The following is a 21,621-nucleotide window of genomic DNA, read 5'->3' on the forward strand; positions in this document are numbered from 1 at the left end:
ATAAAATAGACCAACTGAGGGTAAGACAGTCAAACAAATTATTTCCATTTTCTCTTTTGGAAAAAAAAAAAAACAGAAGAAGAAGAAGAATATAAGATCAACAGTTATCTCTAATTTATTAGAGAGTTTCTCTCCTAAATTATCTCTAATTCCTATTTATCTCCCCCCCCCCCCCCTTTATCTACATCTATCAAAAGAAAGTTTGAATTAAAAATTTTAAGAATTATTTAAATATTCTAATAAAATTATATAATAACTTTAAAATATTTATTAAAAAGACAAAAAACAATTATAATCTATTTAATAATATTCATATTATTAATAATTATATATTTTTACAAAACTGATCACGAAATTATGTACAAACAATATAAATTATGATTTTCTAGATTATAAGTTATCTCTAATTTAGTAGATAACTTCTCTCCTAAATTATCTCTAATTCTTATTTATCTACTACCCCACTTTTTATCTACATCTATCTAAAGAAAGTTTGGATTAAAAAATTTAAGAATGATGTAAATATTCTAACAAAATTATATAATCACTTTAAAATATTTATTAAAAAGACAAAAAACAATTATAATTGATTTAAAAATATTCATATTATTAATAATTATATATTTTTACAAAATTCATCACAAAATTATGTACAAACAATATAAATTATGATTGGTTAGATTATTCAATCTAAATGTTATTCAAATAATAAAAATCTAATATAAAAAATAAAATATTATTTAAATATTTCAATAACAAAATATTAAAATTAATATTTTAAATAAATTTATAATATATTTTAAATAGTTACTGAATAACTTTCAATTATAATAAATAGATTATGATTTTAAAGATTTAGTTAAATAACTAAGTATTTTGAATAACAAAATATTTAACATAACTAGATTTTAAATAGTTAAAATAACAAAATTATGTATTAATAGTACTATAATTTTATGAATTATTAAATTCAACAAGTAATTAATATTTTAAAATTTAAATAATGATATTAATTCAATAAATAAATAATATTGTAAATAACTTATTTCATTCATACCAATTAATAATTCTGGAAAATAGCTTTCAAAAAAATTATTGTTTATTAATAATAATTGTAAAAGCTTAATATTTATCTATACTAAAATTAATATTTATTGTATTTTAGTAATTATTTATTATTTTTTGTGATAAATATATTTTCAATAATTATATATAAATATATTTTTGTTTTGTTATTTAATAGAAAATTTTCAATAATTATTGAAGTTTAAACTATTGTTATTTGTCTTTTTAAATTTAATTTATTGCATATTTTTACTATAAATTTTAATAATTATCGGAGATTAAACTATTATTCACGGGATTATTCGGTTTAGTTGTAGGTTGATTAGCCAACCAAATTGACCTGGTTAGGTTGAGGGAGGTTATACCGGTTTGGGTCAATTTTTGGTTTGATCAGTTGGTTCAAAAGATTTAAACTTAAAAAATTAAATTTAAATTTAAAAAATTACAATGGCATTATTATAAAAAAAATTAAAATTAAATTTATGATATAAACTATTTTAGCCTAAGAAATATTGGAATTTTCCCACTTTCTCGTATTAAAAATATATTTAGAATATAAAATACTAATATATATCTATAATCGGGTTGTTCAATTTTAGTCAATTTACAAATGGCCAAAGTGAAACTTATCCAACCTAGTCGGGTTGGTAAATTGTTGAACTAAAGCCGACTAGAAATACTAGAAATCGGGTCAGTCAGTTTCATTAGTTTGATTCAGAATGGCGATGGAGTGGGGGTGGGGACAAGGAGCCTCTCGCCATCCCCATCCTCATGAAAATCTCCAACCAGGTCCCTACTAACAAGGACAAAGTTATCCCCATACGAGGTTCCTTACTCCCCATGATTCTTTATAATATCAACTATTACATTTTTGTTTTTTATTTTATTTCAAAAATAAAAATAAAATAATTAAAATTTATAATATTATTAAAAACAATTCAAATATATTCAACCATATTTTTTAAAATATTAACATATAAACATATATATATATATATATATATATATATATATATATATATATATATATATATATTAGCAGAAATCTCATGAAAATGGGAGTCCACACGGGGCAGGAAGTGTCCATCCCTACTCCGAATCCCACTAATGAGAGAATAGGAAAAATTACGATCCTAAACAATCACATCGAAAATTTAATTATTATTATTTTTGTATTATAAATAAAATATTAATAAAGCAACATTAGCATTAATGGGTATCCCACCATCCCTTCCATTTATCAAGGTTCTGACTTCTGGAGTTTTAGGTTGACTTGCTATTCTCTCTCTCTCTCTCTCGTCCATTAGCAGGAAGAGAAGATGCTGGACATCAATCTCTTCCGAGAAGACAAGGGCCACAATCCTGAACGGATACGGGAATCTCAGCGTCGGAGATTCGCGAATCTCGAGATCGTCGATGAGATCATCCGCCTCGACAAGGAATGGCGACAGCGTGAGCTTCCAAAGTCTTCGATTATGGTCTTATTTCCTGTGCTTTGTGACTTCATGTTTTCGAACCAATAATTTAGGCAATGGCTTTCTGTTGGTTTTGGTTGTTCAGGTCAATTCGAGCTCGATAATCTGCGCAAGGACTTCAACAAGATCAACAAGGAAGTCGCACGCCTCAAAATTGTGAGTTGCCCACTTTCCTTCGCTTATACTCATCTTATTTGAGATTAAATTGTGGCATGCTGGAATTTTAGAAGTGGGTTGCGGTTTTTGCTTTGCAAGGCGGGTGAAGATGCGACTGAGATGATAAAGAATACGGATGAGAATAAGCAGTTGACGGCAAAGAAAGAGATCGAAGTTCAGGAGGCGAGAGTGGCCTTGTATTCCAGATTGGAAATTGTTGGAAACCTTGTGCACGATTCGGTTCCCATCAGCGATGATGAGGTTTGTGGTTTTTATAATTTACTTTTCATTTTTTTATCAGCAATTTCCTTTTCAATTTTAGCCACAGATCAAGGTTATTGACTTGGTTTAACATTTTATTGTCGGCTTTCCTTCTTTTCCTTCCCTGTTAGGCAAATAATGCTGTTATTCGATCGTGGGGGGAGAAACGAGAGGAGCCAAAACTGAAAAATCATGTTGAATTAGTTGAACTTCTCGGAATTGCAGATATGAAGAAAGGTATATAAATAAAATCTTGAAGCACCTGTGGATAGATTCTTTTTTATTTCCTTATTCTCACATGACAAAGAAGTTCTGCTGTGAACAATCTATTAAAAAGTTTGGCGTCACTGTGGTTTACTTTTATATTGACTTACAGTACTACATTTGCTTTAGAGTTCGCAAATTTTATTGGCATCCAATTTTTTATATGGGTCAACTCTCAGATAAAAAGAGCATGAATATTGGCATCGGATTATTGCTAATATTGTTCATTTCATTATTCCTAATACAAAACATTTTTTAAAAGACAAGGAACTAAAACGAAACCATAAAACCAACTTTTTAAGTAGGTATTAAGAGTTTTAAGATCATAGCATTGACATATTTGAGCTTGCTTCAAGGGGCTCAATAAAAAGGCAGCTCGTAGAACTAGAGTAATGCAATTGGGAAAGAAATAAAGAGCTTGAAAATTTCACATGCTTAAGTTGTTGAGTGCTTGAATATGTTTTATATGTTATGTTTGATTTTGTTTTTACATTATCACTTTGCATATGCTTTATGTTTTATGTTCATGCAGTTTAATTTGAGTTAATATGCTTTTTAACACATTTAGTTTAAAATTTAAGTATGTATTTTAAATTAATATTAATTTTATTTTTATTTTTCGTTTTTTATGAATTTTTTATTTTTTTTTAAATTGTGCCTTGCACCATGGGCGCAAGATGCCCCTTCCACTTTTAAAACACTTACAAAGGAGAGAAAATGAAATCTGAAATATTTTCTCAATCTCTATCAAATTCTTGATTGATATGATATCAAAGAAAATCTTTGATTGAGAGAATCTCCATGGACAATTTGGGAAGAAAGAAACCTAAGAATCTTTGATGACAAGGAAAGAAGCAAGATCAAGGTTATAACCTTAAGGGTGGCGCATTGGGTGAAAACCTTAAAGTTGTTTGCTGACTTTAAGGTAGAAGATTTCTTCAGTTCGTGGGGAATAATTGCCGACTCTTCATCTAGAAGACAATTAGTATATGAGGTCTGGTCTTTTCCATGTTCTGGATGGAAGAAATTAAACTTTGATGGCAGCTGTATAGGCAATCCTGACCCATTGGGTATTGGTGGGGTCTAAGGAATGAACTAAGGCGCTTCAAGCAGATATCTAAAGGCATGTTGATCCAAATAAAGTGGATTTGGAGATTTGCAAACAGTATGGCTGATGGTTTAGCTAAACAAGGAATTCAGAGACAATCCATGTTCTAGGCTGTTTTGTAAATAGTGGGATAGTTTTTTCTTGGGCTTCTTGTTGTATATGCTCTTTTTAATCTAATGAATCAATTTTTTTGTGTTGCTGATTGTTGGTGTGAAAATTTTTAATAAATTCTCATGCAACATAATTCACTCAATCATGTGATTGAGTTTTTTTTATTATTTTGGATAAGGCCTATTCAGGGAATAATACGGATTGTTCCCCTTAATTACATCTCCACAAGAAAGTAGAGAACACTTTTTTATTCTGACTTAGAGAAATGAATATATAGAACAAAAGAAAAGAACAATAGAGTACTTAAAAAGAACTTTTCATTTGCATTTCTTTTACATCAAGTGTACAAGAATGAGAAGAGAAAAAAAAAAAAAGAAAAATACAACTGAGAAACTCTAGAACAATACATTTCTCTCATTCTTTTCTTTTTGATACAAAGAAGATTTCCTTCTCACTCCTCTTCACAATGAGATGTAGTCAATCAAATGAAATTCTGATTGTAGACAGCCTTAATCCTTTGGATTTTTGCATACAAGATGGGAATCGTAATTGATCAAACTGAATATTTGATTATAGACGATTTTTATCCCTCAGTTCTTCATTTTCATTTAAAGGGAACCATAATCAACCCTTGAGAATTAGACTTTAGATGGTTTAATCCCTAACTTGTCTTGGAAGAGGGACCATAATCAACCAAGTAGAAGCACTTGGTTGTAGATGGTTTATTTCTCTCTATTTCTTTTCTCAAAAATAAAAATAAAAGAGAGAGAAAGAAGGATACATAGTAGAAGACATATAGGGTGCAAATGGATCAAATTCTGATCCGATCCTATTTTGTCGTATTTGGATCCCGCCTATTCAGATCGGATCGGATCAGAAAATAGGATTCGATCAGAAATCGGATCATATTTCGGATCACCCCTATTCGGTCCGAATTTCCAATATATATATATATATATATATATATGTTATTTCTTTATTTTTATAAATATATTATTTATATTGCACTTTTGTAAATTTGTTATATTAATTATTTTTTTATAAAAACATGTATATATATATGATGAAAATAGTTGAAAAGATACTTGTATTTTTTTGTTTTCTATTTTTAAATTATTATATTTTATTTTTATTTTAATAATTTATTAATTTTTTAAGAAATTTACATAGGATCTGATCTGATCCGAAAATTTGACTTCTTCATCGGATTCGAATTTGAACCCATACTTATGAGATCCGATTGGATATTCAGATCATATCGGCTCTTAACAGTGTCGAACCGGATTCGGATATACCCTAATTCCAGGACTTTTTCCTACCTGTATTAATGAGAGTTCTTTTCCTTCCCTGTCTTCCCTTGAGCACTTGTCTTTTCTTCTCTCTTTATCTTGGCTTTTCTTAAGAATCTCTTGAGACAATTTTCTCCAAAGGGGGGGATCTAGCTTCCCCTTAAGGAGCTTAAAGAGGGAGCGGGGTAGTTATGTAACTACCTCCTCCCCCTAGGTGAAGGACACCTGTCCCTCCCACTTAAAGAGAGGGAACTCCCATATGGAACACTTTTTTATAGTTTTGATGACTTGGCTAGCAGACTAACCAACCCACTTATTTGGGTTATAATTTATTTAAATATTATTTGGATTAAAAAAAAGCCTTCAACACTGATAAAAAAATCTCCATGGGACCAACTTGAGCTGGCCAAAACTGATGAAATGGGTCTAGTGCATAGGCTATCTTGCATGTAGGCTGCAAGTATTGGCTGTGAAGTCATGGTCTTAGGACTGGACCCTTCTAGTCCATGTTTCAGTGCCTCCTTGGATTTTTGTCTTAGTTTTGAAGCAATTAGAAGTTGTTTTCAGTTAGTTTCCCAGTTGAGTTTGGAGTACAAAGGGAGACCCTAACCCTTGTATTTAGTCTATAAGTAGAGTCATTGAATTTTGAACTTAAATGAGAATTAATGGAATGAAAACTTTGTTTGAAGTTAATTCAAATCTTTAATTTCCCTTTTTCACCCACTTCATTCATCCTAGGACAGTTTTCTTCCCATCCTATATCAGTAGGCCAAAAACAGATAATTGAATTCTATTGTGAAACTCATCTCAACTAAGCCATGTCCCAACCATATGAGGTTGGCTATATGAATCTTGTTCCACCATTCCACTCTGTTCAATGCCATTGTGAAACTGGTACCATAAATAAGTTTAGTAAATATATGTATCGATACATTTTTTACTCATCTATGCTTGATTCCAATGTGTCTGCTTATGAAAATATTCGTGACACATATAGGTGCTAATGTAGCGGGAGGAAGAGGTTACTATTTAAAAGGGGCTGGTCTACTCCTTAATCAGGCATTGCTAAACTTTGCCTTGACATTTTTGACAAGCCGGAAGTATACACCATTGCAGACTCCATTCTTCATGAAAAAGGATATTATGGAAAAATGTGCTCAACTAGCTCAATTTGATGAAGAACTTTACAAGGTATTTTTTCCTTGTTCTTTTATAAGACTTGTTAATATCTTGGATTAGGCTAGGATATTTTTTCCTTGTTCTTTTATTTTTGTTTATGAAGGCTAATAACTTGCATGAACCAACTATTTTCAAAACAAACACATTTGGTATATGGTTTGTAGGGATGCTATTCCAAGGCTTTTAGCCATGTTCAGCCTTTTATCAGTTCAATTAGAAATACTTGTTTCTAATAGAAAGAGGAGTGCTAGAGAGAATCATTAATTTTCACTTGGTAGAACTAACCATGTGCACAAACTATGTTTAACACTAACCAAATAGGCTATTGCCTAGAATCAGTTCAAGGGAAAAATAAATGATGAAAAAAAAACGAAGTTTGGAACAAGAAAAACATGTTTGTTGATGCTTGTTCTCTGTAATCTTCCTCTTCTCTTTTATTGATGGCTTTGTTTACCCATCTCCGTGTGTTGCCCCAAATTCTAATGAGTCCTTGCCAGAAATCACCCTTCATTCCATAATACTAATTGGAACCTGCCCCCAGTCCTTATTGAATAATGGTAGAATTTCATAATAATAGGAAAACATGCAATCATTAGGCCTTCCTAAATGAAGGTTTGTCCATCCTAAAGTGAGAATCATTTAAAACTCTTGATAATTTCTTCTTAAAAACTTGAAGCCAAGTGATGCTGTAGTAATGGCGATAATGATTGGTCTACAGAAACAATTTTATACTTAGTGAAGTAGGTGTCTTTTCTTGAGATTGTATTCAAGGATCACTTAGTTTGCAACCTTTGGGTAGCTTTGGAAAGGGATAAAGGGTGAGATTTTTTTTTTCATAGATAATAAAGGGTGGGAATCAATGATAAAGAGGGACCACAACTTACTGCTTCTCCAATACGAATACAAGATGCCATACACAAGTGAAGATGCACTATACATCTTTGGTGCTGTATACATGCTATGTTAAATCTATAAAACATGAAAACAGCAATCATAAAGCTTGTTTTTTATTGGTGCACCCTTTAAATTTTCTGTGTAAAATACAAATGTGAATAAAGATGTAAAATCGATACATTTTTTCAAAGTCTAATCAGATAATTTCTTCTAATCAATGTACTGATAAAAAAAATAATAATTCTTCAAAGCAATTTTCTACCAAATCATTTCATCAACCACATCCACCAGGAGCCCCATTTCTTGCTCATCAAAAGCAAGGAAAAGGGACCCCATTTCTACATTCACTCCAGACTTGTTAGTATCTGGAGGTTTCTTATGTGCTTCTATGATCATTTACTCTTTAAAGAAACAAGCTTACTTCCCTTAGCTACCCCTGAACATATATGTACACAAACACCCACCCAAAAGAAGTATATTCCCCTCAGTTGATTTTGTTATTTGCAGGTAACTGGTGAGGGAGATGACAAGTATCTGATTGCTACATCTGAACAACCACTCTGTGCTTATCATCTTGATGATTGGATCCATCCTTCAGAACTACCCATAAGGTAGAAAATATTGCGATTGCTGTTTTATTGGAAATAGAGGGATTATAGTAACCAATAAGCTATACTATAAATTTCTTTTTCTTTTTTTTTTCACTTAGATGATTGTCAATTGTTCATGACAACAATTGGATATTTTGCCAGATACGCAGGATATTCAACTTGTTTCCGTAAAGAAGCTGGTTCACATGGTCGAGATACTCTAGGTATTTTCCGAGTCCATCAATTTGAAAAAGTGGAGCAGTTCTGCATTACCAGCCCGAATGGCAATGATTCATGGGACATGCATGAGGAAATGATAAAAAATTCAGAAGACTTTTACAAGGAGGTATAAGGTATTCCTAGGAAAACTTCTGGGAAGGAGTTGCCATCTCTTTTGATCTTTTTACTCTTTTCTGTGTGAATAATGCAAAATGTAGAATCTGCCACATTTGTCTGATCTGTATTTTCTATTACAGTTGAATATCCCCTATCAGGTTGTGGCTATTGTTTCTGGTGCTTTAAATGATGCAGCTGCAAAGAAGTACGATTTGGAAGGATGGTTTCCTGCATCCAAGACATATAGAGAACTAGTCTCCTGCTCAAATTGTACAGATTACCAGTCCAGAAGATTAGAAATCAGATATGGGCAGAAAAAGGTAGGTTCCTAATTACAATTCATGCTTTTGCGCGTTTGACAGTAGACCCTAGAATATAAGCTGCAGGATGTAAGAAACTCAAACTTTAAGCACAGTTTTACTCATCAACTCAATTGCTGGAGGACTCTTTTGCTGTTATCTGTATATTTACAACTTATCATTGGTTTGGGTTGCAGAGCAATGAACAAGTGAAACAGTATGTTCACCTGTTGAACTCTACCCTCACTGCAACAGAGAGAACCATCTGCTGTATTCTTGAGAACTATCAGAGTGAAGATGGCGTTGAGATTCCAAAAGCCTTGCAACCCTACATGGGTGGCACTATCTTCCTTCCTTTCCAAACAAGCCCACAGACAGAAGTGAAGGGGAAGAAGTCAAAAGCTTAAATGAAAAGCAATCAGGAAGAGACTCTCGTTTATGGTTGCTAGATTAATTTCTTCCCCCATTCTTGAAGGGGGTCTAGAATTGAAACAGATCAAATCAAATGGTAAAAGCTGTAAGTGCGCAACAACGTGCCAACACGAACTTTAGATGCTTCGTTATTAGGAAAATGGTGTCATTTTCTCTCTCTTTTTTGTTGTTGTAATAGTCAAATTAAGAATTGTTGATGTTTTAATATTATCCAGTTATTATTGGTAGAAACTAACATAAAAGAGGTGTGCAATTATTTTTCAAACAATCAAAGCGTTTAGCGCTCCAGTTTGGTGTTTGATAAGAAAACGTTTGTTGACCAAAATGAAAGTTACATTTCTAATGTTTTTTTCCGTACGTGTGAGGATTTTTTTGGTACTTCCTAAAAGCCCTATTTTCTGATGATCCAATTGACGAAAAAGTACGGATAGGTCCATTGCAGATTTCTCATTTTCACTGCGGAGCTATAAACATTTAAAATGTCAAAAACCCATATTGTATACATCAATGCCCGCATGAATTGGCATCAATTCCGAGCTGGCACTAACCCCAACCATACTTTGGGCCTAAAAATTCTGACCCTGGGCTGAACCATCATTCTCTCTTGTTAAGATCGTCACTTGCGCCCTTCTATGTAAGGGTGCAAGTCTGGGCGGGTTAGGCCGGGTTTATAGGTCAGACTGAGCCTACAGTCAAGCCCGATTTGTTCAATCTGGTGGTCCTAGCACATACCAAAATTAGATGCACTTGGGTTGATCAATCAGTCCATTCTAATATGATTGGACGAGGTTCATTTTGCCCAAATTTCACCTGTCTAGGATCAAACCCATGTTTCTCCAGGTTTTCTGTGATAAGGTATGACAAAATTACCCCTGACCCGAGCATAGACCCACCTTGTGCCTGCAAATTTTAGTAGGTATGTATGTTGTTTCATGTTATATTTTATGTATAAATATTTTAATGACACAATATATATTATATAATATTTTATGTTAATGTATAAAATAAATTTATATACTTCTTATATGCCATTTAACATAAGCATGAGGTTTATGTTTCAAGCTTGGAACCTTGGTCGGGTTAAGCCTAGGCTACAACAATTCTCATAGGTTCAAAGCCTGACCTAGGCTTGGCCCACGCCAACTTGACCCATAATCATCCCTAAATATAACCCATCCAATCCTGATTAAACAAAGGATTATATATGTATAATTATCATATGTGGGCAGTCAGGGGTAATTTTGTCATCAAAATATTTAATAATGATGACTAACATTCAGGGATAATTTTCTCTATGTAAAATACTTAAATGCTTACATGGACAACTTTCAATAATGATATGGCTATGTTTGGTTTGAAGGAAAAGGTAGGGAAAGGAAGGGAAAGGTAGGGAAAGCTATACAAGGTTTGTGATGGAATTCTTAGGCCCCGTTCGCTTTTTGGTAAGTTACTTACTCGAGTAAATGTAGTTATCCGGGTAAGTTTTTCCTAGGAAACACTTATCTAAGTAAGTGCATTTACCCATATTTTTTTATTTCTCATGTAAATAAGGCAATGACCATTTTAGCCATAAAAATCCATTATTAAAAAAGGACATTTTTGTCCCATTCAAGTGTTGGTAACTTTCCCCTAGGTGGGAAAGTTATTTACCCATCTCCTAGATGGAATAAACTTTCCCTATTCTCCACATAAATCTAAAAAAAAGAACATGGGATTCTTGGTCAATGGGAACCAAAATCTCATTGACTAACTTTCCCCCTTCTCAGAATCTGAAAAAAGAATGCCCCCTTAATGAAAGGTGAGTTATGGACAATAAAACTCATTGATAGGGGCTCTTGGAGGTTTTCAAAAGTCATGATGAGTTTAAAAGAAATACAAAAAAAAAATCTATGGGGAGTTTAAGATAATATCCCTAAAAGAAAAGGCCTTACTTTTTTGGTATTAATCACCCCCCCCATAGGGGTCATTACTCTTTAAGTGAAGAATACAACATCAAATCAACATCCTCAAGTAATCACACAATTTCTTTTTCTTACAGAAATGATAATAATGGGATTCGAAACCACACCACCACTGGGACAATTCATGCACCAACTAGGCTACCCCTTGGTGATAATATCCCTAAAAGAAAAGGCCTTATTTAATGGTCCTCAATCCTCATAGATCTTCCAAAATTTGTAACACCTGCATAAATCAATCACTTATAAATAAGTAAATAGGAAAAATGTACCCCCTTCCCCCATCTAGAAAGGTACCTCTGACGTACTATGTAAGCTGAATTTGTAGAAGGCATGTCATGCAAGGTTCGAAGTATCATTACATATCGACTCGTATCAACCGATACGTATCGTTCTAAGACCCTTCCAATATGCCCCTACAGTGGGTGTATCGGGGGTCTGACCAGTTCAGGGGATGGAGGGGTCCTAGACCGGCTCCCCTGAACCAGTTTTGAAAAAAAAAAGTACAAAAAAGTATCGAAATGCTCAATACGCCCCCTATCAGCGTATCGATATTTTGAACCTTGCGACCATATATGAATTGGGATCTATTCCTCATAGAGCGCTCCTCACACCAACATCACAGCCATCCCACCATGTATTAGGAACATCTCCCTATGAAGGATAAATACAAATACAAGTGATGTTTCCGATATGTGGCCAGGACACGTTGTGAGGTCTATATGAGGAGCGCTTTGTAAGGAGCAGATCCAGACTTCCCATGCACAATGAGAGTTCGTGGAGTATTTGTTTCGTTAGATGAACTTTGGTGTTAAACGGCATTGTCAAATGAAGGCTTCTAGGTTTTCAGCAAGGTGATAAGCCATGGAGAGGTGGGTGGAAAAATGGACTGGAAGGCTTCTAGGTTAAGTAAGAGAGTCCTAGGCCTTGTTCATTTTTCTAGAGGACATTTATTTGGGTAAATGCACTTATCTAGACAAATTTATTCTGGGAAACACCTACTCAAGTAAATGTATTTATCAATGTTCTTTTATTTTCTAAATAAAGTTAAACAATGATGTTTGATCCATAAAAAATTCATTATTGAAGGGGTAATGTTGTCCCCTCATGTGTAAACAATTTTCACTACGGGTAGGAAAGTTATTTACCCAAGTGGGCAAGGGGTAATACTTACCCAAGTAACTGCCGTACTCAGAATTGTTCTTTTCCATGGGACCCACTAATACCAAACAACAAACACAAATAAATCGATCAACTTTTGACCAATTTACCTGGTAATTCCCTTCTATTTCTAAGGCAAACATCAAAATTTGCTCTTCTTAAGATGTTTGCTCATTTGTTTGGAAGTTGTCTCCAATCTGAACTGAGTTGTTGCCAATTTGGGGAAGTTCCAAATGTCTCAAAATTGGCTGCTACTTTGGGGTGCTGAACAGGTGTACTGCCAACAAGATACTTAGAACTACCTTTGGGAGCCAATTACAGATATAAGGAAATTTGGGAACGGATCAAGAAGTTGGCTGGTTGGAAGCAATGTTTTAAAAAATGATCCGGAAACGGAATCGTTCTAGCCACCGGTTTCTGGGTCAACGGTCTGACTGTTTGGTTCAAATGGATGGCCCGTTTTGATAGCAAAATTAAAATAATTAAAAAATAAAAAATGGTCAAAATCATTGAATGGGTCGATGGTTCAACCGCCCGATCAACGGTCCGATCATCTGGTTCAAACAGACGGCCCGTTCTGACAGCAAAATTAAAATAATTAAAAAATAAAAAACAGTCAAAACCATTGAATGGGTCGATGATTCGACCGCCCAAATCAACGGTTTTTTACCAAATTCTGGGTTTTGGGTAAAATGAAACCGATTGCCTGAATGATTCCCGAGCTGAATGGTCCGACCGTCTGAGTCAACATTAGTTCGAAAACGTTGGTTGGAAGAAGGGAATGTTGTATGAGGGAGGCAAGTTGACTTTGATCCATAATTGATAGTACTCTTTCAAATTTACAAATTTATTTTTTCCTCTTTTCCTATAACTTGGGCCCAAGCCCAGCCCTGATAAAAAGCCCAAAGCCCGAGCCCGAGCCCGAAGCCCGACCTAATAAAAGAAATTCAAAATTTTCCCTATTCAAATGGACATTTTCTATTTTAATTTAGATGTTTTTCCCCTATTTAAATGAACAATGAGCCTACAAGTGAATCAATGACTTTCTCAAATCAAAAAAATTATTCAAATAGACATCACATAGGGTTTTTACTTAGGTTTAACTATAGGTCGGGTCGGGCCAGGCTCAGGCCAGGCTATTTTGGCAAAGCCCGAACCCGGCTTGAATTTTATGTGGGCCAGGCTTTTGGCCTGAGGTTAAGCCCGCGAGCCAAAAATCCTGTTCAAGCCCATCCGGGGGTCAAGCCGAGCCGGGCTGGCCCGTCGGGCCACCCGGCCCATGAACAGGTCTACTACTGATGTGTCATGCGCGTCACATCGGTTAATAAATGGAATTGGTAAAAAAAAATCTATTTGGCAATCCTGTTTCTCAAAAAAAAAATCGCCCTGATGATATAGCACGTTGAAATTTGAAAAATCAGACTACTTTTTTGAGATGTTGCATACTTGTCATTATAAATATATTATAATATTAAGTTAAATCACTCTAAACATAAAAAAGTGAAATAAAACACTTGTGGATCGGAGCCCACATATGAAACTGAAGGCTTGTGAAACACATCAGTGCCAAACACCCACAAGATTTCCAGTGGGAATCTCGAGGAGCCAAAAAGCTTGCATTTGGTGGCATGGGACAAGACCAGCTTTCCCAAAGACAAAGGAGGGATTGAGCTAAGGCCTTTGAATGCTATGAACGTTGCCCTGTTGGTCAAATGGATTTGGCAATTTTGTGAATAGAAAGAGGCCTTGTGGAAGAAGCTAATTCAAGGTAATTATGGTGAGCAGGAATTGGGGTGGAATACAAATCCCATCTCCCAATCTTATAGCACAAGCTATTGGAAAGGGCATTGTAAAGAACATGTCTCTCTTTTCCTAATGGTTTTTGATGAGGGCGGATTTGGCTCTCCAGTGACATTATGACATCTTGTCACGGCCTGACACATATTTAGCCTTGCCTACGCTTGGCAGGCTTACGTTAAGGGACACCATCGTCATTTTCGCCTATGAGATTATTGGGAGAATTGATGTCATCTTCAAGCAGACCTCTAAAAGCTTAATGTACTCTTTGAGGAGGGGTGGTCGACCTCCTTGGGTGCCTAACCTTGGCACTCATAGACCAACTTCCCTTGTGGGGTGGCCCTAGTTAATGGCTAGCATGGCTACCAGGGTTCCTCATGGGTGCACACATGCTCATGGGGACACTGCACAAACCGGCATTGCGCTGCCGATGCTCAAGGGAGGCTTGGCATGCGGGCCTTGCTCAAAGATGACCCTTCACCTCGCCAGCCCCTTGCCCAAGCTGATCGAGCTATCCCATTGCTCATAGCGCACGGGTGTCCTCCGCCCCAAGCGGCTGTCCAATCATCTTGGCACACAGGTGCCCATCATCATCGGCATATAGGAGACCCATTCACATCGGTGCTAAGCCACCTCTTCGGCGCATAGTCGCCTTGCATTACGGTTGTCCCCCTTTAGCACATAAGCGGCGCCTCCCATGGACCGACTAGATCCAGCAGTGCCCCGGCCATGCGATTTGAGGTCATGACCCAATGCTACTGACCATTGGGGAGCCATCCCGTTGGGAAACTCCTAGCCTCCTAGCATACAAAGGCTTGTCCTGGCCTACCTTGACCTGGACGCCGCGCGGGTTTCTTCTGTTGTAGAACTACCCCCGTGACAACTTGGCACCTCATGACAATTAAGTGCAGCCCCTTGACAACCAGGTAGCTCACCACCAGGGAGCTCCACTTCAACCACTAAGCCACAGGCCACTTGGGGGCAGATGTTGCTGACGAGGTACTTGGCCAAATATTGGTACATCACAAAAATATTGATACATGACCATAACCGGTTACATCATTTGGCATCGTCTGTGGGAATACGCTACAAAAAGCTAAGTTCTCATCCTACAAAAGCTAAGTTCTCATCCTACAAAAAGCTAAGTCCTCTTCTCCTAGAAAGTGAAGTCCTCACTTTTTAGAAATTGAAGCTCTCGCTTTGTAGTTCCTATTTCTTATGAAGTCAAAGGCTATGCAGGGAGCTAACAGACCAAGCGGCTTTACCAACTTTACTTTCAATTTAGATAAAACCTCATCAATCCTCTTTGCAAGGTTCCCCCTACAAAGATGAACTCTTCGTGGCTTCCGTGGGAGTTGGCAGCCAACAGACTACATAGGTTCCCTTATTGGTCGAGCCTTCCAAGGCTCCCGTGTAAGCCGGTGACCTAAAGTTAGTAGTGCTGCCCCCGAAGGTCGAGCTCCTAGTAGCTTCTTTTAGGAGTGGGTGACCGGCATTACGAGGCCGATGCAGCGCAATCATAGCTCTAAGGTGCCCCCACCCGGCGGCCTACGCGCGGCCTAGCGCGGTCTGGCAGCCTAGTGCGGCCTGCGCCAACCTGGCACGACCTAGCACAGGCGCCAGTCTGGCGGCCTGGCCCAGGTGCAAACTTACGAACTGAGAAGGCACCAACCTCAAAAACAGGTCTCCAAGGAGCAACAAAGTTCAGGAGTGGACTACAAGTCGCTCCCAAAGCCTACGGGCGACATTACTACTGAAAGACCCAGTCGCCTCTTCGGCATAGGCAAATTCAAGAGTGGACTATAAGTCTCTCCCAAAACCTACGGGCGACATTACTACTGAAAGACCCAGTCGCCTCTTCGGCATGGGCAAGTTCAGGAGTGGACTATAAGTCGCTCCCAAAGCCTACGGGCGACATTACTACTAAAAGACCCAGTCGCCTCTTCGGCATGGGCAAGTTCAGGAGTGGACTATAAGTCACTCCCAAAGCCTACGGGCCACAATTACTGATCAAAACCCGGCCGCCTCGTCGGCATGGGCAAAATCAACAAAAGTGGACTATTAAGTTGCCCCCAGAGCCTAAGGGCCACAGTACTGAACTGGCGGAGACCTCCTCACCTTGTTGGCAGCTCGCCATTTGCAGGTAACTCGCCACTGGCAGGCAGCTCCCAGAGCCCAAGAGATCGGATCAGCGCTTACTAGCTCATCCACTTGCGGACCAAAGGGAGAAATCTACTCCCTTCGCCGATTCACTTTCGGCTCGGGAGTGGGGGGAAAATGATGAGGGCGGATTTGGCCCTCCAGTGACATTATGACATCTTGTCACGGCCTGACACAGGCTTAGCCTTGGATGCCTAACGTACTCTTTGAGGATGACATCAATTTTCACCTGTAAGATTATTGGGAGAATTGATGTCATCTTCAGACAGACCTCTAAAAGCTTAACATACTCTTTGAGGAGGGGTGGTCGACCTCCTTGGGTGACTAAACTTGGCACTCCTAGACCAACTTCCCTTGCGAGGCAGCCCTAGTTAATGGCTAGCATGGCTACCAGGGTTCCTCATGGGCGCACACATGCTCATGGGGACAGTGCACGGACCGGCACTGCGCTGCCGACGCTCAAGGGAGGCTTGGCATGCAGGCCTTGCTCAAGCATGACCCTTCACCTCGCCAGCCCCTTGCCCAAGCTGATCGAGCTATCCCGTTGCTCATAGCGCACGGGTGTGCTCCGACCCAAGCGGTCGTCCAATCATCTTGGCACACAGGTGCCCATCATCATCGGCATATAGGAGACCCATTCACATCGGTGCTAAGCCACCTCTTCGGCGCATAGTCGCCTTGCATTATGGCTGTCCCCCTTTAGCACGTAAGCGGCGCTTCCCATGGACCGGCTAGAGCCAGCAGTGCCCCGGCCATGCGATTTGAGGTCATGACCCAGCGCTACTGACCATTGGGTAGCCATCCCGTCGGGCAACTCCTAGCCTCCTAGCATACAAAGGCTTGTCCTAGCCTGCCTTGGCCTGGACGCCGCGCGGGTTTCTTTTGCTGTAAAACTACCCCCGTGACAACATGGCACCTCATGAAAATTAACTGCAGCCCCTTGACAACCAAGCAGCTCACCACCAGGGAGCTCCACTTCAGCCCCTAAGCCACAGGCCACTTGGGGGCAGACGTCGCTGACGAGGTACTTGACCAAATATTGGTACATCACAAAAATACTGATACGTGATCATAACCGGTTACATCAGTTTTCTTTCAAGGTGGGAAATGGGGAAAATGTCAAATTTTGGAAAGATGTCTAATGTGGATTCTCTCCATTAGCAGCTTCTTTCCCAAACATTTTTCAAGCAGCATCCGCAACTAGGAAACAAAGGAGTTGAGTTCTATGTTGATATCAATTATGTGTTTCCAAACCTAGGTGATCATGACAAAAAGATGGTGAAATCCTTTTCTCTTCTCCTATTGACCATTGATTCAGCAGAAGTCCCCTAGATATGGATTTGATAATCAAGTGCTCCACCAAAGGTGGTGTTCTTTTGTATAGATAGATATGCTAAACAGGATACAAACTACAAACCTTATGGTGAAAGCGATGACATTGGTGAATCGAATCTCTTTATGTGAGGATGGGTGGGAATCAATCAGCCATCTCCTGCTTCACTATCCTCTATCATCTGCAGTGTGAACCAACTTTTTTTGGATTTTTTTTTGAAAAGTATAGCCTGGCCTAAAGCTGGTCTTGGCAAAAAAGGTCAACTGCTATAGTTGGCTAGCCCTTTAGCAATCTATTGGGTTCTTTGGGGAAAAAGGAATAACCAGATTTTTAGAGGCAATGGTTCACAGCTTAAAGTAGTGATTTATTGAGCAGAGAGACTCCTTTTTAAATGGGCCTCTATTAGAAGAGACTTCCAAGACATTTCCTTTCAATCCATGAGTGATCAGTGGGGGTAAGTCATTGGATCTGATTTTCCTTTGCAGATCTCTTTTCGATGCTATGTAAATGCTGTGAATAATTCACTGTCTTGTATTAAGCTAGAAATCATTTAAGGATGGCTATTAGGAATAGGTCTCATTTAGTCAAGGAATGTTGGAGGAAGATTTAAAATTTAAAGAATCTGATTTCCCTTTTCTTTTTTTTTGTGTTTTTTTTCTCTCTTCTCTCTTTTTGCATGTATGAGAAGACCTTTTGTTTCATATTGTTTGGGAAAAGAGTTGGTTTTGAGTATATCTCTAAACTTTATTTCTCTATGGGTAGGGACCCATAGGAGGAAAACATTATATAGAACTACATGCATGTGAGGGTTAGGGTATTTTTCACACACGCACGTGTCAAGTCAGGCCAGGCCAGGTCGGGGTGTGTGTCCATGTCCATGTGTGTACGCGTGTGCATGTGTACATATGCACCACACCGTAACATTTTAATCTTTGACCATTTTAAACAGTTTGACTTTTGAAATTTAATTTTTATTTTTAAACATTTTTCTTCTTGGTGGCTTTTTGAATTTGTGTCTCTTCTTCTTTATGTCTCTTTGAACAGGTGCATTGTTCTAGAGAGACATTTCTCTAAAAGGACACAACTATATCCATTCGAATGTCTATCTAAGAGCACTCTATAAATAGAGTGTTGATCAACCCAATTACATACATTAGAAATACACACCTCTCTTATCTGTCCACTGTCTCTATCAAATATGAGAATTTTCAATTGGTGGTTCATAGATATTTGGTAAGTGAGTGCACACCTACCAAAAGCCTATGGGTTGTTTCATCTTATAGACTGATTTGCATTTACCCAGTTGCATCGTAAGGGAAAAATATGGTTTTAAAGAGAGTAACCAAGTGGCATGACTCCGCCCTTTCTCATTCTGCATTCCTTAGTTTCTCGGTGCCAATTCTGCAACAACATTGCACTTCAGTTTGGAAAGCCTTGGCTGATAAGTTCCATTCAGCCTTCTATTTTTACAACAAGGAAGATCTATTCAAAACACATATAGAGTCAAACTAAATTTTCCCAATCTCCGAAAACAATAATTAGCATTGATCTATCACACTCCCATCCCATCCTTGAAAATGTGCATATGTTAACTTTGTTTTTCTTGGAGCTACACAACAGAATGGTCAAAACCCCAAACTCATAAATTTAGGAATGGCAATGGAGCAAGGATCATATTCCCTATCTCCAGCCTCAATTTTAAAATAAATCCTATCCCTGTTGGGGACAAAAGTTGTCATCCATCCCCAATCCCCAATGAAGATAAGTTCTCCAATGAGGGTTTGAATCCTCAATTTTTTTTAATTAACAATATTTTGAAAAATAATTTTTTTATCAATAACATCATCTTCATTAAAAACTAGCCCAAAAAACAGCCTCCCTATTCACTCCTTGCTTGGCCAATTCATCCGTAAATGAGTTGGCACTCCTCTTCACCCAGCTATATTGAATCTCAATGTCCCTACCCAGCCATAAGAACTTTTTTTTTCTCATTGTTAAAGTTCCACAAACCACTGTCATCTGTCTTCAACCAATTAACCACCACCTTCGAATCACCTTCCAGAATCAAGCGACTAATATTTAATTCTTTTGCTCTTCGAATTCCTTCAAGCGCTGCAAGGATCTCAGCCCTAAGAGAGTCACCTTCTCCAATAGGGCCAGAGAATAAAGCAGTAATAGTCCCTTCCTCATTCCTGAAGACTCCTCCAATCCCAGAGGGCCCTGGATTCCTTACATTGCTGCCATCAAAATTCAACTTTATAAAGCCCGAGGGGGGAGGGGACCAGAACGGACAAAGAGTTCTCTTGCATCTAGCAGTGGAAGCAATCTCTTTCTAATTTCTTAGCAAATCATCCATAGGACAATCTGAAAACAACTCCAAAGATTTTAGCCAGTGGACAGCTCTTAAAAGGATTCGATCTAACAAATCTTCCAATGTTCTTTCCTTGTCAAAAAAAATGCATGAGTTTCTTTCTTCCCACAAAGACCAGCATACCACTGCCCTAATACACCTCCACATAGACTTCCCTCTCTTCTTAGGCCAACTGAAAAAAGAAGAAAAAACAAACCTTGGACAGTCTCCGGAGGATACCAAGAACACCCAAAACGGGAGAAAACCCACTCCCAAACAGTTTTAGCAATCTTACAAGAGACCATGAGGTGGTAGCCAGATTCCCCATCAGCTTTACAAAGAGCACATCTATTAGGAAGTAAACAATAGTTGGGTATCTTTCTTTGAAGTAAGTCTAAAGTGTTAATTCTTTCCAAGAAAATTTCCCAACAAAAAAAACCCACCTGAGGAGGAATAGGTCTGCTCCAAATTTCCTTAACTGTAAAGGACAGCCCCAGGGGGGTACGAGGCTGAGTTAAGGTTTCAAAGAAAGAAGCACAAGAAAATGTACCAGAGCTAGAAAGGGTCCAAAATCCGGTGTCTTCCTTAGCAGGGTTTAGGAAGACACCCTCAAGGGAGGCTAGCAAAGCTACCAAGCTATCCAAGTCAGTATCCCTAATTGCCCTACGCAGGCCAAGGTTCCAACCAAAGCCCAAAGTGGAGGCTGAAGGGACCAAAAAAGAATAAATGGGTTCATTTTTCAAGTCTGAAAGAGCATACAAGGAAGGAAATTGGTCTTTCAGAGGAGAATCCCCGATCCAAAGTTGTTCCCAGAAATTTATTCGGTTACCAGAGTTTAGACAATACCTGATCCAAGGGGAGAAAACTGGAAGCGGATTGTGGATGGATTTCCAAGGAGAAGTAGCTGAAGCCCTTGCCAAGATTCCAAGATCCCAACCATTGTCTTCCATCCCATGAATGCTAGCCACAATCTTAGTCCACAATTTATCCATTTCCAAAGAGAACCTCCACAACCACTTCCCCAATAGAGCCATGTTCCTTTTCTTGAAATTACCAATCCCAAGACCTCCTAGTTTTTTACACCTAGAGACCACCTCCCAACTCACCCTATGATCTTTCTTCTCCTCTCCAGGCTCCCAGAGAAAGTTCCTTATTAATTTTTCCAAAAGATCTGAAACCTTTGAGGGGATCTTAAACACTGACAGAAAGTAAATAGGAAGGTTAGCTAGGATAGACCTAATGAGAGAGAGACTCTTCCACCTAAAGAAATATAATTCCTCTTCCAGGCCGCTACCCTCTTCTCAAACCTCTCCACTATCGGAGCCCAAAATCTAACACTCTTAGGATTATCTCCTAAAGGGAGGCCCAAATAAGTCAGGGGCCAGTCCGTAATTGCACAACCT

At 37.9% G+C, this 21,621-nt stretch overlaps 1 protein-coding gene across 2 annotated transcripts; it reads left to right on the top strand.

Moving 5' to 3' along the window:
- The first annotated feature begins 2,273 nt into the window (after positions 1 to 2,273).
- Positions 2,274 to 9,701, top strand: LOC148861825 (serine--tRNA ligase-like). Of its 2 annotated transcripts, none has more exons than XM_088985663.1 (9): positions 2,274 to 2,517; positions 2,626 to 2,696; positions 2,796 to 2,957; positions 3,089 to 3,194; positions 6,727 to 6,920; positions 8,310 to 8,413; positions 8,555 to 8,738; positions 8,869 to 9,048; positions 9,225 to 9,701. In XM_088985663.1, the coding sequence occupies exons 1-9, from the start codon at positions 2,385 to 2,387 to the stop codon at positions 9,432 to 9,434; spliced, it is 1,344 nt and encodes a 447-aa protein (XP_088841789.1). In that variant the 5' UTR covers positions 2,274 to 2,384; the 3' UTR covers positions 9,435 to 9,701. The 2 variants fall into 2 exon arrangements, with proteins under 2 accessions (XP_088841789.1, XP_088841790.1); XM_088985664.1 differs by having other exon boundaries at positions 2,305 to 2,517; positions 2,768 to 2,957.
- The last annotated feature ends 11,920 nt before the right edge of the window (positions 9,702 to 21,621 follow it).

This window comes from Nelumbo lutea, chromosome 4 (genome assembly GCF_056320005.1).
Source record: "Nelumbo lutea isolate HS-2025 chromosome 4, American lotus-T2T, whole genome shotgun sequence".
Lineage (NCBI taxonomy): Eukaryota > Viridiplantae > Streptophyta > Magnoliopsida > Proteales > Nelumbonaceae > Nelumbo > Nelumbo lutea.

What these genes read in the sequence shown, in the direction of transcription:
- LOC148861825 (XM_088985663.1), top strand. Translation starts at nt 2,385, where the DNA reads ATGCTGGACATCAATCTCTTCCGAGAAGACAAGGGCCACAATCCTGAA. An exon ending in AATTGCAGATATGAAGAAAG is followed by an intron (nt 3,195 to 6,726) that starts GTATATAAATAA and finishes TGACACATATAG; the next exon opens with GTGCTAATGTAGCGGGAGGA. An exon ending in CCTTCAGAACTACCCATAAG is followed by an intron (nt 8,414 to 8,554) that starts GTAGAAAATATT and finishes ATATTTTGCCAG; the next exon opens with ATACGCAGGATATTCAACTT.